Below are 19,415 nucleotides of genomic sequence, written 5' to 3'. Positions count from 1 at the left end.
CAACCCATAAGACCTGACAAAAGCCTATCGATCGACCGTCAATCTATAATTATTGTTTACTTTTTCTTTGTAACGTTAATAAGTGCGTTTGTAGTACTACCTTGCTTCAAGCAGTCTCCCATAGTTTTGAAAGTGACTGCGGTTTTCAAGAGACATTCTTTGACACGTCACATAAATGTTTTTAAAATGTTGCTAAACTTTGTGAAATTGCTGAATCATTAAGAGAGTCAAGGGTAAATACACAGTTCATGACAGATGTGAATAAGCGAAGGCGTTTTTTTTTTGTGTGTGTGTACAAACATAGCTTGCGTCCTTAGCTCTATAAAGGATTTAAGGGAAACTGGTCTGTGATCAAACTTTTAAATTTTGATAGCATTTTGATCGCCTTCGCAAAAGTGACACAACGTTATAGAAAGTTCAGGTTCGCGGAATTAAATGCTTGACCTCAAAGTTTTACAAAGTTATAAATAATCATCCTGCGCTTATTGCTAGTAATTGAAAACAACGGCGCGGAGGAAACTCTTCGTTGATTGAGAGCTTGTTTCTCCTTAATAGGAATTTTCATAGTTACGGAGGAAGGCGAAATTAAGACTTAATTATCCACCCACGTCACTGTTGTTTAAAAGATGTTGTTGCTTCAAACAACATTTGAAATCCATGTAGTTTATAAAGCAATATTATGAGCAGAAATCATAGGAAATTATCGAGATCCTTAGAGGAGCGCAACATCCTCGCGTCTACCACGCGCGCATCGCAAATCTCTCAAAATGACAACGAACTTAAGCAAAAATTAGACGCAATCAACACCTCTTACAAGCTGTCAAACAAACGGATTATGAACGAAAAACGCGAACTGAGAGAAATTTTGTATGGCTTGCAGAGCGAGCTCAATTTCTCCAAGGAAATGAAGGGCGTGTATACGCCGTCGTTGTTGGATAGACGGCGCCGTGGACGCGTTAGACGAACTACAGTTAGCTCAGTGCCTTCAGAAGACAGGAAAGACGTTGATTTTGAGAGAGATCAAGAGGGACGCGGAAAGGAAAGAAAATTAGAAGATAGTGAAATGGAAAGTGTTACAGTAGGTTTGAAGTCTGCTTCTCATTCTGATGACGTGAAGAACATGGAAGAAAAGCCTTGCGGGAAAAAAGAAACAACGCAAGATGCTGAATTGGAAAAGCTTCAAGTCAATACGAGCCACGTGTTTATACAAGAGATAACAAGGGCCGACAATGAGCAACACGAGACGAAGTCAGAAGACTTAAAAACCAAACAGAATTTCCGTCTTGAAGAAAATACAAAGAAAACATGGGAAAGTGAAAGTGATAAACACAGGTCAAACCGCCGCGTAGTTGAAACGGGAAAGGGCAGATCTGTTGTTGAACATCCGGAAGGAAGAAAAAAGTCGTCCACAGAAAGTTCACATTCCTTTTCACGAGCCTTCCGAGGCAGGTTCGTAACCGACAACGACACCACTTCAACTACGTCGACACGTAAAACATCCCGAACCCAGCAAATCTCAGATGGAAATCGAGAGGTCGGAATACATCGGCCGAGCATCGGCGAGGAGTCAGTAACTGTTCCATCAGTTCCGAAACAACGAAAAATTAGCCTTAATGTTCCGCCGTATCCGGGGCAACGAAAAGATGTTCACAACCGAGGGGGAAGCCCTATGTGCGGACATCTTGTAAGGCCTCAAGCGAATGATTCAAGCGCTTTGGATTCGCTACCAGAAAACCTTGGCGGTCGGAGAATAAGCGTTGCTCATGGAAGGGTGCGAAAGACTTCTAGGACGACTGGACTTCCTCCATTGAAAGAAGAGATTAACAAGCAACAAGAATCGCTCTTGGAAAGTTGGAGCGATTTGGCAAAATGTAGATATTTGAGAAAGGAACAAAATGAGATCAGCATCGATGATATATTTCGCAAAGAATAGGTCCAGAATTTGTGTACGAAGCTTTTAAAAAAGCTTATCTTTTCAGTTAATTAAAACACTGAACTCGCGATCAGAAGAGTTGTTTCGCGATGGCGGATTTAGTAAGCTGAAGCGCTGTGAACTTAAGATGATAGAATGAGCTTTTTTCATGGCGCACAAGTCCCACGTGCAGGGCGTGATCATTTTGAACTGCGTGCAATACGTGCAACATGCTTTCATGCTCTTCTTTATTTACTAGCGTTCGACTGTAAAGCGTAAAAAAAAGTGGGTGGGGAGGGGGGGGGGAGGGAGGAAGCTGTTATCTTTGAACATTGAACTTAAGGGAAAAAACTATTGTCATTTTTTTTCGAAGCATATTGCTAATGTTACGAAAAGCCGGTCAGGCTGGAGGTGAACTATATGGCATATATATTCGACACGCTATTAAAGGAAGAGAAAAAGACGTAAAAAATGCAAGAAGATTCAAATTATTTATGATCATATCACTGAAGTAAATAACTGCTAAATTTGCTTAGCCGTATGAGTATATTTTTACAAATATGGCACACTAAAAAATTATATTTTTAACTCTGGTGTCTACTTTGGCTGAGAATATCAATTGGCAACTAACTCCGTCGTATTTTCTCGAAACAAAAATCATGGAGCAATATAAACAGTAGCATTCAAGCTGCAACAGAGCTTTGATAAAACCAAAACTGCTTAACCATGACCTTAATGTGGCATCCTGCCATCCTTAATTAATGATTAATTAATAATTAATGATAATTGGATGATGGAAAATGGAGGGATTTTTCTTTTTTTTTTTTTTTTTTTTCTTCTCCTAGTCTATTCCCTTTCCCCTGATCTGAGGGTTAATTGGGGAAAATACAATTCTATGGTGGATCCAGAACTTTTAGTCAGGGGGTTTTGGAGCATTGTGGGACCGTTCTAGGAAAGTCTTGGGTATGTATATCGTTTTCAAAAATGACCCTTGGTTAATAACTTTCAAATTATTGGCTGTGTGGGTTTGCAAACAAAGACTTTGCTTATGTAAGCCGTGCTTTTTTTTTTCAGAAACCGCATGTTAAATGTTTTTCATATTTCTTCAAGGGTTTCGACTGAACCACTCGAAGAAGCTCTCAATCCGCCCCAACAATTGTTTATTCGGCGTCAAATCTGCGTCAAATTTATTGCTTAATTGTCTAATTAGTTCAAGCTTTTATTTACATTCATCTCGCCTTAGCTATTGTTTTATTTCAAGGAGACATAATCTTTGACTTTCCAGGCGCATCTTCGATTCTGTTGATTGATAGAAGTCTGGTAAATTCCGGAAACCAAATTTCAACGACGAGACATCAATTCTTGTCGTGCCAACATTAAAAAGTGATGTACACCATCAAATTACTTTCTCCTGGCATTATTTTCAAAAGACTTTGTGATTGATCTGTCCTTCATTACTTTGCGTACAGAGCAACGGCTCTACAAGACACAAAACAAGATTATATCATCATCACTACTTGGTAAGAATCTCTTTCTTTGATGTTCATTTTCGCCAACAAGTTGACCTGTGCTAGCACAGGTCATTATAATGTTCATGTATTCGTGAATATCTCACAACGAATTTAACCATGCTAATCGATTATTGGACGCGCAAGCTTTGACACGCTCTCTGGCTGTGGATTTAAATGATCTTCGAATTCTCGCAAGGTCGCTCACAAGGAAGCCTTAACTTTAATCCCCAAAACACTAAACCCAGCGAATGATTTACTACAGGCCGGTCTTTATTGTTTACAGAGTGAATAAAACTAAGGGAAATGGTATTTGGTGAGCAAAATTAAAAATGGCCTTTTTTCGAATTCTAGCAAGGTCGCTCAGAAGGAAGCCTTAACTTTAATCTTCCCCTAAAACACTAAACCCAGCGAATGATTTACTACAGGCCTGTCTTTATTGTTTACAGAGTGAATAAAACTAAGGGAAATGGTATTTTGGTGAGCAAAAAATGGCCTTTTGGAGAGCTGATAAATTTCTAATCAAATATTCTGACTATTCCCCCTGGACTGGAGAAATCTTGGCAATCGATCAATTTTTGTTTTTTGTTCTGGAGAGCGCCCAGTACCAAGAGAAAATGAGGGGACAGAGAGGGAGGCTCCCGGTCCAGCCCTTGGGATATGTCATGTCCACGAAAGTTATTTTTAGACGAGCGGAAGTCTTCCGAGACGTCCGCATGCAGGCCAACCTCGGTCCGATGTTTGAAAGAAAATAAATATTCATCAGCCTTCCACGTGCGCCGTCATTTTCTCTTTTCACTAAGAACCTGAGAGCGAGGCAAGACTGCATGCGAACGTCTCGGAAGACAGACTTCCGCTAGAACAAAGACTTCTGCTCGTCTAAAAATAACTTTCGTGGACAAAACATATCCCGGCCAACGCCCTGAGCCTCCCTCTCTGTCCTCTTATTTTCTCTTGCCAGTACTGAATACTATGAAACCCAGCCATAGGCGTACGAGCCGGGGAAACGGGGCGGCAGCCCCCCACCTAGGGAAATGATGTAATTTTTCGGGCGAAACGCTCTTGATTCGGGCAACGACACTCTGGAGAAAACATTATAAAATAATGCTATTGGCGTGATTTCCAAAAGACGTCAATAAAGTTTCTAGATAGCTACATTTTAGGTGATTAGATGCCCGAAAGTGGTTTCTTCAGAGATATGGTAATTTGAATAATATTTTGTAAAATGTGAAGTGTATCGTTTCGCTGACATCTGCTGCAGTTCGCGACTAATTTTCGCGCCAATTTCGCGGAGAGCGGGAAAGCGTTTTGACGAGTTCACATGAAGGTCAGGTTTATGGTTTCTTCGTTGAAGTTCGTTCGATTCTTTGTAGAGTCCGTGGACTTTAAATGTTCAAGAAAAAGTGAAAAACATAGAAGGATACTAAAGGTCAAGCGGTCGTCAATGTCAACAAGGCAAAAGGTAAATGCTACACAAATTCAATTAAGTAATTTGTTTATTCTATTCGATTGATTCTATCGGTAAATCGCATTATAAAGTATCACATAATAGGAGTTCATGTCACCCAGCTGGTAAGTACCGTGTATTGACTACTTTTTCAGCCTTTATTGTCCCTAAATGAAATGATATGTGGTATCTGGTAAAGACTCCCGGGACTGATCATGAATATTTTTTATTCCTATTTTAGTGTTACTGCATTTAGCAGACATTATCATCTTTATTATTCATATTTATTCATCGGTGCAGTAGTTTTGCTAATTTTGTTCGATGTTCACATACTGTAACATATCATTTGATCATATGAAAGATTCGATCATAATTAAGCACTACTCTCCATTTCCAGACGAGAGATGACGGATCAAGGGCCTGATAGAAGAAAAAGAAAACGCCCTAATCGTCAACGCGTTATTAGTATGCAAGCTTTCAATTTAACTATTCTTCCAATGATAGCAGTTTCATTAGATGCGAAAATGGTGAACGTCTGCGTTTGCATCCCGATTTCAATCCTCACGCTTTTCGTTATTGCGTAATTTTTTTTCGGGCAAGAAAGTCACTGCCCCCCAAGTCCGAAGGTACCTGTACGCCTATGAACCCAGCACCACGTGCTGTTATTAGGCTAAAAGAGAAGTGTAATCATGTAATCGGATCATTGGTGGAAGCTGGGCAACCGAGCTCGAAAGGGCTTGATCGAGTATAAATACATCATAACATCCTTTTTGGGAAATCGAGCTCGATTTACATTATTCGATCTCGAGTTACCTTTCGATATCGAGTGACAGTTGCACTTCAAATATCGAGTTCGATTCCCAATAATTCTCGAGCTTGAACTGCGCCCCAAAACCTTGATTGTCATACTGTTTTTGTCCCAAAGAGGGTCTACAGAAAACATCGAAAAAAACCTCGTTTTAAAACTTCATTTTATTCTTATCATAGAAAAAGGATTAATTTTATTATATAACAAGAACTTTCGAAAAATGGAACTGGTACGTTGAATATATATGCGGCGTATAGAGATTTAGGGTTCGGTAACATGTTAAGCGCTGGCCAAACGCAGTCGCAAGTCATCGCAAGTTCCGTTTGGCCACAACTTGCCGGTACCTGCATGCGAGTCCGTTTGGCCACCGACGCAAGTTGGTACGCAAGTGGGCATTCCCAAACTTGCGATGACTTGCGACTCCGTTTGGTCAGGTCTTAATACTAGTGTCAAGTAACCTACATAACGATTCCACTTCACTACAAATTAACAGACTGTGCTGTCCGCACCACTGCACGACGTTTCGCACCATTTGAGTTCGACCTGGACACCTTTTTAGTGTAAAGAAACACCAAAATTATTTTAACTGGCAATGGCACCGCTTTTACAGTTCGATTGGGTTATCCAAACCCGAATCTGGTGTAAATTCAGTTTGTTTTGGAGAAAGATCATTCATTCATATCACGGTGCTAAGGTAACACTTACTGTGTGTTTTTAAAAAAGTATCGTAATCGAAATTTGTATTCAAAGCACACAACGGTGTAAAGACACCGCATCCGTTAGTGCTAACAAGAGCCAAGGTGGTGTTGGCAAGGCTGCAAAACTTTTATGCTATCATTTTTTTTTTTTAGCGTTTCTTGCACCATGCGGCAAAATGTTTGCAGTTGTAGGTTATCAAATCGTAAGAGCTTTCTCCAAGCTTAGAAACAGCTCTTGCCAAAACTTCATCGTCAGAATGACAGTCCTTTTCGTCGTAGATGACTTTGTACACTGGATGGACAAAGCTTATCCATTCTTGTTTTACGCCGTCATGATAAGTGTTGTGTATAACATTGACTTTGGATATTCCGTCGTGCCATAGAACGATGCAATGATGCCTTGGATGAGCAAAGTGGCGGTACGAAACTATATGGTCTCCAGTTTGCAACTCTGTGATGTCTTTTACTGCTTTGTCATTTGTCTTTATGAACCTCGTTATTGCTCGACCAATGTAAGGTCCAAGCCAGGAACCAACAAGTTTTCCACAAGTTCCACCAATTATCCCCACAAAGATGCCAGCTGGTCCAGCCACCAAACCACCAAGTGCCGCCAGTCCACCGGCAAATATCGCCTCGGTGACTCGTGCTGTGACTTCCTCAATGAAAACTTTTCTTGTTAGATTGCCATTTTTTCTTTCTTTGTACAACTTTTTGATGTCGATGATCGTCATTGCACCTTCGATGGCAACCACAAGACCAAAACCAATCCATTGGCAGTTGTTAGCTATTCTCTCTATTGTTTCTGCGGTACTCACCTCAACACTTGGAGAGATGGCTGCCCGTTGGAGCTGGCATAATTTCCCGGTAAGCGAGCCGAGAGCTCTCTTTAATTGATCACGCATGCTTTTCCATAGCCAGCGAACCTGTTGACTTTTTACCACTCCCTTTTTACAAAATGTAGCAAACGATTCGCAGTTATCTCTAAAGAGGTGGTAGCCTTTGTCACCGAGTCGTGAACGAGCTCTGGCTAAAACAAGGCGAGGCGGATTCTCCGTTATTACTTCTTCGTTGTAATCCATACGGTAGAGATTCCCACGTTCTTTTTTCAAGTCAACCAGCTCCTCTGTAATTTGCGCCCCTTCTCCCTTTTCACTACTCCAGTGAATCACTCGAACTTTGTTCCTTTCAGTGTCTACAGCTGTGACCAGTGCATGATGCCATATCACGTATGGCCTTTTCCACGCGATGTGGTCCCCAGGTTTGAGGTAATCTGCACACAGACTTAGATTGGTTATCTCTGTTCTGGTTGGATGTACCATGTGAACACTGCTATCCGTCGTGTCAATAGCTACCGTCTTCTTGTAAAAATGTTCCTTCCCGAGGTCAAGGCAGTTCTCTTGACGGGGTGATACGAGTAAAGTTTCTTTCAAGTATTCACATTCACACTTAACACAAAACGTTCCCAGGAGCTCATCACCATCGTAGTAATGCCGAAATTTTGATGCATCGCTGTTGTCACACTGAATGCATTTGGCGCCATTAGCAAGATGGACAAATCCTTCCGCATTTGCCATTGCAATTTCCGTACAGTTGTTGCTTAGACACAATGGGATCTAAGTTAAAAATGAGAGTAAGTCATCAATAGTTTGCTGTCGCTACAGCTGTGATCATCGCTTTTGGAACAAAGACCATTAAATGATTTTATGCTCACAAAATATGACCACAAAGCAGAGCTTTGATGTGTCTATCGATAAAATTAACATGGGTTTGAAAAGGACTCGTTTAAAGGGGCTATGTCACGCAATTTTAGGCAATTTCATGACACAGATGCTCACAAAATAAAATAAAATAAAACATCACAATAACCACTTACAAGTGTACAACAACATAAAAGAGCTACAACAAAGCCAAAGAAGCGAAGTGTTGTCAGCTTTTATTAAAAACTGAATTACCAATATCAGATTTCCAGCATTTTCATTGGCTCGCCGAACACAGGCTATCAGTTTTTAGTAACATCCAACTAGTGGTCTATTATCAATGCTGCGTTCTGATTGGTTGAGCTACTAGTAGGCTATTTGTTATAGCCCACTAGTAGCGAAAAGCGCCCGCTTTGAAAACCAAAACAACAATTAAAGTCTAGCTTTAACTAGCGAAAGATGTTTTTTTCTCGATATTTTTTTGACCAAATAGTTGGATTTTACTAAAACAATTATTCCTCTCGCCCTCATGGCCTCTGAGTCAATAGCCCATTCGGCCTTCGGCCTCGTGGGCTATTGATCAGAGCCCATTCGGGCTCGAGGAATAATTGTTAAATATACCTGCCGTACCTAACATGGTCAAGGAACGCGTCATCAATAAAACGAGCTGGAAACATTAAATAAAAATGAAATAAAATCAACATGGAAGGGTTGTTGATCCTGGAGTATTTAATAAAACAATTATTCTACTCGGGCTTGCTGGATTTAAAATGATTATAACCAACTCGGCGCTTTATCTATCACTTCATGTCCAGTGCGCCCTCGTAGAATAATTGTTACATACACCGTACGACCTTATATGAAAACTGATTGGGCCAAGTAATGGCAAGCTGAAAAATGAATTTAATAATGAAATTTAATAAAACAATTATTCCATTCGTGATTGTTGGATATGAGATTGGTTATAGCCGATTCGACGCCTCGTTGGCTATTTACCATCTCATATACAACGCGCACTCGTGGAATAATTTAATATTAAATATCCTGGCATGGGGAAATTCTCCTCTTCCTCTTTCGGATCGAACAAAAACGTCAATGCTAGTATAAACACCCTATCATGTGACATGGGAAATTCCCTTATAATGTTCTTTTGCTTACGGTCCACTGAATACACTTTATGCATGTCGATAAAGTATTTTTAAAAATATTAAATATCCGTGATTTGAAAAGTAAACATTTGACTGAGGCCATTTGATAAAGAAGTAGTGTTAAGATCTAAACACCTAATCATTAGTGTTGTATTCTTCTGGGTCATCCAACAAGCAAATTAAGCAAAAAAATTCTTTTTTTTTTTTTTTTTTTTTTTTTTGTAATAAAAACTAACGATAAAAAGTCACGACGTTTCGACCCCTCGGAGGTCATTTTCAAGTGAGAATAAAAGTTTTAAGAATTAGCATAAATATGTAAAAACTAGATAAAAATGCGGCGAACGCCGAAATGTGATAAAAATATGTACAAAAGTGTAAAAAGTGCTAAAAATATATGGAGTAATGAACGGTAGCTAGAGAAAAACAAAAAAACCATCGCGATGGTTTCAGAAAAACTGAAACCATCGCTAAACAAACAGTGTGACTCTATCCGCGCCAAATTATTTGTTTAGAACAGTTCTTGTAATTAATTATTTTTTTGTCTATTTTTTGTCTATTGTTTTTCTCTAGCTACCGTTCATTACTCCATATATTTTTAGCACTTTTTACACTTTTGTACATATTTTTATCACATTTCGGCGTTCGCCGCATTTTTATCTAGTTTTTACATATTTATGCTAATTCTTAAAACTTTTATTCTCACTTGAAAATGACCTCCGAGGGGTCGAAACGTTGTGACTTTTTATCGTTAGTTTTTATTACAAAATCTATATCTAAAAGACTTCTGATTAAAAAATTCTTTTAGGGATATTTCTAGGCTCCTTGTAATGTTTAAAGACTGTTAAAAGGGATGTTTTTATCAGCTAGAAAAAAATAATCTGTTGGGATTTCCTACCTAAAAATCGTAGTGCCCAAAAATTTTAGGGAATGACATATTCGTTTCAGAAATAGCTAGCTGAACGTTAACTTCGAAGAACTAGTCAGCGAACCATTTCGGCTTACCCAAAAATGCTAGGTGACCTTCTTAAGAGCCAGTAAGGGACTATTTTCCCCTGAAGCATATCAACAAATGTTCTTGCTTCAGGTTAAAGAACAAATACACATTCTCAATGCTAACAATAATTTTTAGAAGGAAACAGACCTACAATAGCAGTAAATTTTCGTTGTAGAGATTGCGTGACCCTAAGGCCACTTGAAAATATATCGCGAATCAAACGATTTATTTACTTTTATTTATTACAGTTTCGCCAATAGTCTAAACATAATCAGATATACTGAAAAAATCAGTGTTGGAGGAGAGGGAAGTATCCAAAAGCGCACTAGACACCATACGAGGGATGCGCTCAAACGATGTGACAGTTTTATAGGCATCGGTCTGCACTTTAAACCTAGTCTGCATTTTAAACCCAATTTGCAATCTGCAGTCTGTAGTCTGCATTTTATACTGACCGGTATTTACAACTGTTTTGGCAGTGACCTATGAAGTATAGTTTATTCACCGTATTCTCGCAGCAAAAGCTGAATTACAGTAGGGGTCGAACCGGTAAAATTATATACATCACATACATTTAAACATAGCGCATAGTGAACAAAACTCCTGAACCTTTCGGTACGGGCGTTCGCTTTTACATCCCTAGCTGACCCAGATCTTAATGTGCAGCCATGGCTAACTTGACTGACCAGAAGGGTAACAACTCTTATTGGTGGGGTCTCTTTAGCCTTACTAAAAAACTTAGCTGACACATTTGCACGGCGGGCTTCAAGCTTAAGAGAGACAAGACCAGTACTAATAAGTGCAGCCTCATATTCAACCAAGGGACAGATTGTCCTTGATGCTCTCCTCTAACGACCTCCTATGCTATGCTCCTATGCTCTCCTATGACGACCCGTAAACTCAGTTAGACAATTTTATCCTGATCCCTGTTCAGTTCTATCAGTGAAAGAAAATCATCTCAAATCAGAAAATGCAACCGTGTTAACCACTGCAGGAACCATTGCTAAGAATACAGTAAAAACCCGCGTATAAGAACCTAAAATTTAAGAACCTGTTAGGCTAAAATTTTCATTTTAAACCCTTATTTCATAAGAACCTATTTAAGTCTAAAAATTTCAATAGGTTCTTCTTTTACAAAAATGAAGGCACAGATGGAAATGCAGAAAAAAAAATGGTCTAGGTTTCAGTCAGTAAGATTCAAAGAAACTAAAATGCATGCTAGTACTTTGGAAAGATAAATTTACTGTATGGTTATCATCTAAACTGTATTCTAGATAATTATTTAATACAGTATTATACCCATTCCATATCGCATATGCCCTGTAGTAGTTATCTGTGCTGATCGCTAGTGCCCCTATCAAATAAAGAACCTACAGTCGAACCTCTCTAATACGGACACCGAAGGGACAGAGCAAAGTGTCCGTATTAGAGAGGTGTCCGTTGTATAGAGGTCATGAATATTACGTCACTTCAAAGGCTCCATTGATGGTATTAAGTGTTCTTTAAATCAAAACTGGCCCAAACAAGTCTTTGAGGTGCATAATAGACAGCACAAATCGTTACAATACAAGCTGTACAATTCCAAAAACATATGGCAAACTATAATACAGTTTCCGAGCAGTAACATAACAAAACAGTAACAAGTGTAGCGAACACTAACATACAGTAGAGTATTTAATGAAAGTTCTTTGTTATTGAGTCATTTTGCGTTAAAGAAGTCTGTGATGTTCTTCTGAACAGCATTCGCTAGTCGTTTTTTGACATACAACGACTGAGCTTTTGAAATAATCTTGCATAACTCATCAGCCAAATTTGATTCAATGACGGGAAGGAAAGAGGGAGAAAAAGGAAAGCAGCAACTGGAGAGTCTTCAAATAATAAGAAATCTTGATGATAAATGGCAATGACATGTCGATATATAATTTTTACTGATTGAAAACAAATGATACTGTTATCGTATGAACAATGAAACAATTGATTACACTTAATGATATGTAACGACAAACAGGAAATCGTATTGAATAAGAACTGTCATCATTGGAGTGTCCGTAATAAAGAGGTTAAGTTTTTATGAATTTTCTCTCTGGGGCCGAGATTTCGAGTCCGTTGTCCGTATTATAGAGGTTCCGTATTATAGAGGTTATTTTTACAAAGAATGTATGGGCATTTTCTCGGGACCAAGTGAACTGTCCGTACTAGAGAGGTGTCCGTATTAGAGAGGTGTCCGTAAGGAGAGGTTCGACTGTATTTACATGCTTCCGTTCGTAACAGAAACGCGCCTTATCACCGATTATAAAGAAACGTTTCTAGAAACAGCTACAATAGGTATCCGATCTGGAAATAATATTGAATTATAGAAAATACTTACCCTCTATAGTGCAGTCGACAACTGTTTTCTTGTTTTCTCCTTTTAGGCCGTTTGAATCCCTCGCTTGCTGGTTTTTAGTTATGGCTGCTAACCCACGCATTTATATTTTGTCGGTGGTTCTCGGAATAGCATTTTCCTCACCGGTTAAAAATAGATCGTGACGTCTTATCACAAAGCACCATGGGATTGAAAAGCGGACAAGCATAGTTTGTTTTGAATACACAGGACTGTAGCTAGGATTGTTTTTTGCTGTTGTTGGAAGAATGCCAAAGCAGCAGGCAATGAATGATGCTGCTGGGGTAAATGTAATTTGGATTCGCGATGTCCAGAACGAATGCCGGAGGGAACATTTTTCATTCGCTTTCCAAAGCCTGGATAATTTCGTGACAACATGAGTTTCTGGGAAAAGAATCAAGCGAAAAATAAGACCGAGAAAGTTTTTGCCGGTGTGGGCGCAAGGATTTTCAAAAGCTACAACATATCTCGAAAGATACATATATTTGCTCTTTGAATTTTGATGAAGGCAAAGGCCCAGGAGCTGAAAACAGTGAACCACTTTTGGTAACGCTAAGTACAGAGGAGGCACAAAGGCAACAGTGCAAAAGAAAAGCGCCAACAACTCCATGTTACATTTGAGTTCGACAGGTAACTCGAGCTCGAATATCGTGAATCGAACTCGGTTTCCCAAAACAATAAAACTCATCATGTCTGTCTCTTTGGAAACTTTATCTGTTGAATCTCTATTTCGTGGCCAAATCATTCAAGTTGATACCAAAATGTAGTACTGTTAAAGCCTAGTTTTCATATGTCGGGAAAATCCCAGACGATCGGGGATTTCGCAATATTCCCCGACCATCCCAGATTTTGCCGACTAATGAAAACCATAAATCGTAGACATCCCCGATAATCTGGGATGATCGGGGACGAATCAGGGTTTCTATTATTTCCCGACGTGTCCCAGATTTTTGCGATCGTCGGCGATCATTTCCGACATATGAAAATTTCAGGGACGTCGGCGATGGTTCTTAGCTCGTTACCAATCCTCTAAATTTTGGCGCAGTTGCCATTATCCGCCAAAGTCACTATCAGGAGAATCTAGGACATGCATCTGGCGATTTTCCGATATGTCGGCAAAATCTGGGATTTTCCCGACATATGAAAACTAGGATTAAGTAAGAGGATTGTTGGAAGAGAATTTCGTTACATTGTACTCTATTGACACTTTGTATCGGGTGTTTTTACTTCGCACATGGAACTTGTAGTCTAGCGTCTCGATCTCTCATATAGAAAGTCTATACATTCGGAGAAATACGGAAATCTGTTATTTGAGGGGGACATTGGGATTTTCGGTTTTGCGGTTTTGGCTATTTTTTAGATCGGTTTTTCGGTTTTTGTACCAAAAGATTTCGGTTTTTGGTGTTCATTGCGGTTTGCGAATTTTTCGTTTTTTAGCATCTGGTCGGTTTTCGTAGACTGAAAGTACGAGCGGTTTTTCGGTTTTGTTATCCGATGTGCTTTTTGGGTTTTTCTATTTTGTCCTATTTGGGTTCCGGTTTTTCTTAGATTTGAGCGGCAATTGGTCTCGAATAGAGCGTTATTATTTTTTTATTTATTTAATCTTTATTTAACCACGGTACAATTCATCAGCAATATAAAAACCATACGGCATAATAAAAAAATTAAAACCAAGTATAGATAAAACTATGTCAACTACATTAACTATGTTACTCAATATCATACAATAAAAGCTGCTTTCGATGAATGCCGTGCTTAGAATTATGGCTTAGATAACCTCTTTAATCAGTCGTTTGAAATGATTGAGGGACTCTTGCTTTCCTTAGTTCTAATGGGAAACTGTTCCACAAAACTGCGCCACTATAGCCAAAGCTGTTTTTTGTAGTAGTTTGTGCGCGGTTGCGGAACATTTACCAGTATTCACAGAGTATCTCAAACAATAACCAGAATAGCGATGGACAAATTTCGAGAAGAGATCAGGTGCTAGTCCCTGTAGGGACTTAAATACCATTGTTGCTCTTTCAATTTGCCTTTGAGAGACTAGGGATTTCCATCTTTAAGAGGTCAAATAAATTGTTGACATCAGCGTCATAGTTAGAGTAGGTCAAGAGACGGGCTGCTCTGTTTTGGAGTTTTTGCAGTTTGTCCTGCAAAGTTACTCCACAGTTTCCCCAAAAAATATTGCAGTAGTTGAAATGAGGTTGTACTAGAGCTGCAAGGTCCCATAGGGGACAAGATGTCTGTTTTCACTCGAGTCATCAGTAACCTTGTTTTTCCTCCGAAACAAAAGAAAACCTTTGAGTGATAATAGAGCTCAACACACTCCATATAATAGCCGCGAAACACCAAAGTTATTGAGAGGAATGCGTGGCAAACGAAATGTCACGGAAGGGGATCACGCGTGTCGAATGACGCCCGAGTTGGTGCGGTGTGGATGAAGGAAGATGCAGGGCCCCCTGGCGGATCTGAACGAGCATGAAATGAGTGAGGAAGCTAGTGACTCTGCTGAAGACCAGCAAGAATTTGATGAAAGTGGTGACGAAGTCGTCAGTGCAGATGACAACAATTCCCAAGGCCAGCAAGATGAATTAGGAACATCGTCGAATTTTCTCTTTGGTGCAACGTCGCGATATGGAAGGGCGGTGCCCGGGGAGGGGGGTGCTCCCATTTAAAAAGGGGAGAGATGCTCGTCGTCTCGCTTAGGGGTGTAAATTTCGGATTTTGGTCTCACTTAGAGTGTTCTGGGCAAAACGCAATCATATGTAGCCGTGAAAGTCTCCTTTAGGGTTGCGGGCGAAGAAATATAAAAGTGTATATTTCCACTTTTATATTTCTTCATGCAGGTGAAAGTATTAGATGATAATGTCTTTGCCATCATTAAAAGTCGCTGTATTTTTTATTTCTCTGTGTTATAATATGGTCTCTTTTAGGGGTCCAAAAAAGCCTGGGCCACACCCAGATTGGTCTCCTTTAGGGGTTTAATGTAAAATTTCCGACGAGCATCCTTCCCCTTTTATATGGGAGTCCCCCCCGGGGGGCGGTGAGGTTCAATATTCGACTGCTGTTTAAGTAAGTATCTGTTTATTAGCACATTTAACCTTTGAACAAGTTCCTGCTGCCATGTAAAACAAGGAACAAATTGTAACGGTTAGCTTCCTCAATGCAATCGCATGTTTTAGACCAAGATTAAACATTCCATTCGAATCTCCAAACTGTTAGGTCTTAGTTATCAAATGGAAACGTTCAATTAGAGATTTTCGATTGAAGTTTCCAGAGTTACAGCTTTTTGCTATTGCAAAATTGCAACTCTAGAGAGGACTTGTGTGCAAATTCTCCTAAGTTAACTTAGCTCCATTACCAGCTTCTTTACGGAAAATGAGCCCACAAAGTCCGGGCTCGAGAGAGCGGCAGAAATAAAGCCTATGATTTTAGCAGATACTAAAAGATATGAAGGCTTTAGACAAGTCCATGACATTCACAAATACATTGATTAAGTAAAGTGTTAGTGTAGTTTGTTCTGTATGCCCCACTTGTCACCATTGTATCGGTTTTCTGACGGTTTTGTATGCAGTTTTCGGTTTTGGCCGAATTTTTTTGCGGTTTCTAATACACCCCGATGTCCCCCTCTTATCTAGTGAGTTCTAAGTTCATTGCGGAATTAAAGCTCTGAAATCATTCTACGCAAGGATGATTTATGATGACGTAGGCATAAATACCACTGTTTATTGTACGATATTGTGATTTGCCTCGTGAATTTCAAAAGCCCTTTCGTGAAGGCAAGATCCAATGGACTCTTGGTGAAGATTATTTCGTCTCTGAAACAAGTAGCTCGCGTAAATTTTGTCATTCTAGTCCAAAATTAGCTGCTCTTCATTTGGCTATACTACTATAGGTGCAACTTACCGTAAGTGCAAATATAGGTGTTTTAATATACAGCTAAAAATAGCCTTGCTCTTAGCCAATCTTTAATCTTTAATCTTTAATCACAGTTCGTAACCATACATAACTGATACAAATGGACTAGTACTAACAAAGACAATCGAACAAAAATACAAAAATGGTTAACGGGACGGTAGTAGGGGGAAACCAAATTCCCATGCTGAGACATACCCTCCAAGCCAATCAAATGTACACATTTCTGAGGTAGAAGTGTCCAAGCTGTAATGCTCGTGTAAAAGGTACAATTGCATTTGCATTGATCCTTTTCATAGGATATTAATTTAAGATTTGTCTTTTTAGTCAACACAATAGCAATTACCGGGCTATCATTTCGTGGAAACATGGTTATAATAATGACACAATTTGTGCTGCTTATGGCAAACGGCAAACGTCGGGTGATGTTTAGTATCCTTCGCAGCCGTCATTAGGGTCGTTACGCAACGCTCCTCCCCACTAGCAGCGTTGCGTGACAACCCTAATAACGGCTGCGAAGGAGAGTAGGTGATGTTTGTCTTTACTCCAGACTATTAGTGTTGATAACACTAACTACATTGAGGAGCAGTATGTATGATTTGCTCTGCACTTCAAACGTAAAATGCAATTCTAGAGAGGCATATGACGATGACGATGACGATGACGATTTCACAGCAACGGCATAACTATCATGAATTCATAACTTCTGGGCTAAACCCTTAATCTCGATTCCTTGGATAACAGATGAAATAGCCTTTTTTACAAGTGGTGGGTATTTTAAAAAAATAATTCTGTTTTCATGATAACTGATAGTCTTAACGTCGACATATTTCTAGGATACGTCATCGCAAAAAGCTTTTCTCGTGTCCATAGAAAACATGAAAATTTCTATGTTCTTTGCAAGATGTTGCCACCAGTTCTTTGTTGTTGTTGTTTTCCAATTCTGATTACCTGACTTAGCAAGATAACGATTGACGCATGCTTTAAAAATTGAAGAGAACTCGGTCGGGTCAGGGTGGTGCTATGATAAATCACTCCCTTTCTTAAATCCAAAACTTACGCTTAAAGTGAACGGCCTTTGGATAAAAATCCGTGCGCAAAATTTTGCCAATCAGGTGTTAAGCAAACACACTTTCAAAATCTGAAGCAAAAAAGGAAGTGATTATTTTATTTTATTTTATCATAGGGGCACTTTAAACTAGTGAGTCATTTTCTCCTTGATCCAGCTCTCTCAAGATTTTGAAGCAAGAAATGGCGGACCATTAAATAGGAAAATTCTAGTTAAACTAAACAGGTGTCTTTGGGAAATCAACTTGGGTCACCTAGTGTTTAGTTAACATGATTTGAAGTCCACTTCAGACTTTATTCAATTGACCATGAATGCATGGTTTTTAAAGTGCTACTATGACCAAAACAACATTCATGGCCAGTTGAATAAAGCCTGAAGTGAGAACAGCAAGTCACGGTAGAAGGCTCGAAAGATCACCTATCTGAGAGAAACGGAAAGAAAGCGAAAAGACAGACGACCTTCATGTCAAACTAGGCACCATTTAAAAAGGATCAACAAGAATGTTAAGAGCGGTGTTGATTTTCTTTTCAAATTTGAAGGATTTCCGGTGTTAGAGATAAGCCAGACGTTGAATCGGTCAGTTCACTGAGTGCAGTATCGATCGATAAGAAGCTTAATCAGCGATAACGCAATAGACATTAGAGTACCGTAAGTACATTGACTTAATCAACGATAACTGAATTTATCACATACGGGGCAAATTGACTGAATGCTGGTTAGCTGAGACGGAGGGTATTTTTTCTTAGTCACGAGGGCACCTTTGGTGGTTACTTGATCCTGATTGGTTAACAGTTGCTTATCAGCAAGCGAAGTTACTAGAGAATCTTCTTCCCGCTTCTGACTCTAAAGGGGTCTCTAAACTGCTTTTTATCCACATGTAAAATACAGTTTAATTAAATTAAGCCCTATTTCTGTTGATATTTGTTTGTTACATGCTTAGCACATAAAGGGCAAAATTATTGAGGGAAGCCCGTTCAATGCCGCCACAATGCCCTCGTGCAATTAAGGATTAATTTCACTTGTATTTTCAAAGTTTTCCAAATTACCGTCGTCGCTTTCAGGAGCGTGCACCGCATGCAATACGACCGAAAGTCAAGAACTCAAGCTTGATTGGCGCGTGTATGATAAAGACAGTGTGGCCGCTTACTTGCTGAGCAATATATTTTCCTAAAACGCATTAATAAAGCGCGAACATCTGTTTATGTAACTAATGTAACATGATTTACCGAGGTAAAGCTTTGCAACTTGTGGGAAAATGATCGTGCTGCCCGCACATTTCTCTCCCTCCCGGCTCCCGCATCCCCGATCGTCGCGATTTAGCCCACCGGGGTATGCATACCTAAGTAATGCCAAATATATATTATTAATTACTGTAACTTTGTGTCTTTATAGTCTTTCAGTCATTAAGTGTACAGTTTCTAGATTGCACGAAATGACACAACAGTAAATGTGCAAAACAACAGAAAAGGTTCTGTTTTAGTCGATTTCAATTTAAGGTGGCTCAAACCAGTTTCAACACTTGAAAGAAACGTTCTTATCAGAAGGATCACGGACACTGCAACACTTAATCACTTAACAGCAATGTTATGGTACCATATCAAACACTAATATAATTTAAAAATTGCACCGTAACCAGGATGAGACATGTTGTGAATCTGAAAGACGTTCTCTGGTTAAAAATTGGTTAAAAATTATAAGCTTTCGGCTATCTATCTATAGCCTTTAACGAATGAAATATAAGAAGCACGAATTAAAATATATACGAAAAAGGGGTGTAAAAATTCGATGCGGGTGAGAACTAAAATATGAATAAGAATGATCTAGAAAAAATTACAATAA

The 19,415-nt window shown here is 39.3% G+C and overlaps 3 protein-coding genes across 3 annotated transcripts in view; 2 read left to right on the top strand and 1 right to left on the bottom strand.

Moving 5' to 3' along the window:
- Positions 1 to 627: 627 nt before the first annotated feature.
- On the top strand, positions 628 to 2,001 carry LOC137974396 (uncharacterized). The gene has a single exon (XM_068821351.1). The coding sequence runs from the start codon at positions 680 to 682 to the stop codon at positions 1,931 to 1,933; it is 1,254 nt and encodes a 417-aa protein (XP_068677452.1). The 5' UTR covers positions 628 to 679; the 3' UTR covers positions 1,934 to 2,001.
- A 147-nt stretch (positions 2,002 to 2,148) lies between these two features.
- Positions 2,149 to 19,415, top strand: part of LOC137974395 (uncharacterized) — an 86,593-nt gene continuing 69,326 nt past the window's right edge. Inside the window, exons 1-2 of the mRNA XM_068821346.1 lie at positions 2,149 to 3,432; positions 4,794 to 4,882. The gene's annotated coding sequence lies outside the window, so the exon portion shown is untranslated. The remainder of the gene's footprint in view (positions 3,433 to 4,793; positions 4,883 to 19,415) is intronic.
- Positions 5,821 to 12,704, bottom strand: LOC137973129 (uncharacterized). Its single transcript, XM_068819872.1, has 2 exons — positions 12,581 to 12,704; positions 5,821 to 7,986 (listed from the first exon to the last, which is right to left on the bottom strand). The coding sequence occupies exon 2, from the start codon at positions 7,945 to 7,947 to the stop codon at positions 6,523 to 6,525; it is 1,425 nt and encodes a 474-aa protein (XP_068675973.1). The 5' UTR covers positions 7,948 to 7,986; positions 12,581 to 12,704; the 3' UTR covers positions 5,821 to 6,522.

Source organism: Montipora foliosa, chromosome 10 (genome assembly GCF_036669935.1).
Source record: "Montipora foliosa isolate CH-2021 chromosome 10, ASM3666993v2, whole genome shotgun sequence".
Classification (NCBI taxonomy): Eukaryota; Metazoa; Cnidaria; class Anthozoa; order Scleractinia; family Acroporidae; genus Montipora; species Montipora foliosa.
The sequence above is the reverse complement of the archived record's forward strand: the minus strand, read 5'-3'. Positions and strand labels throughout refer to the sequence as shown.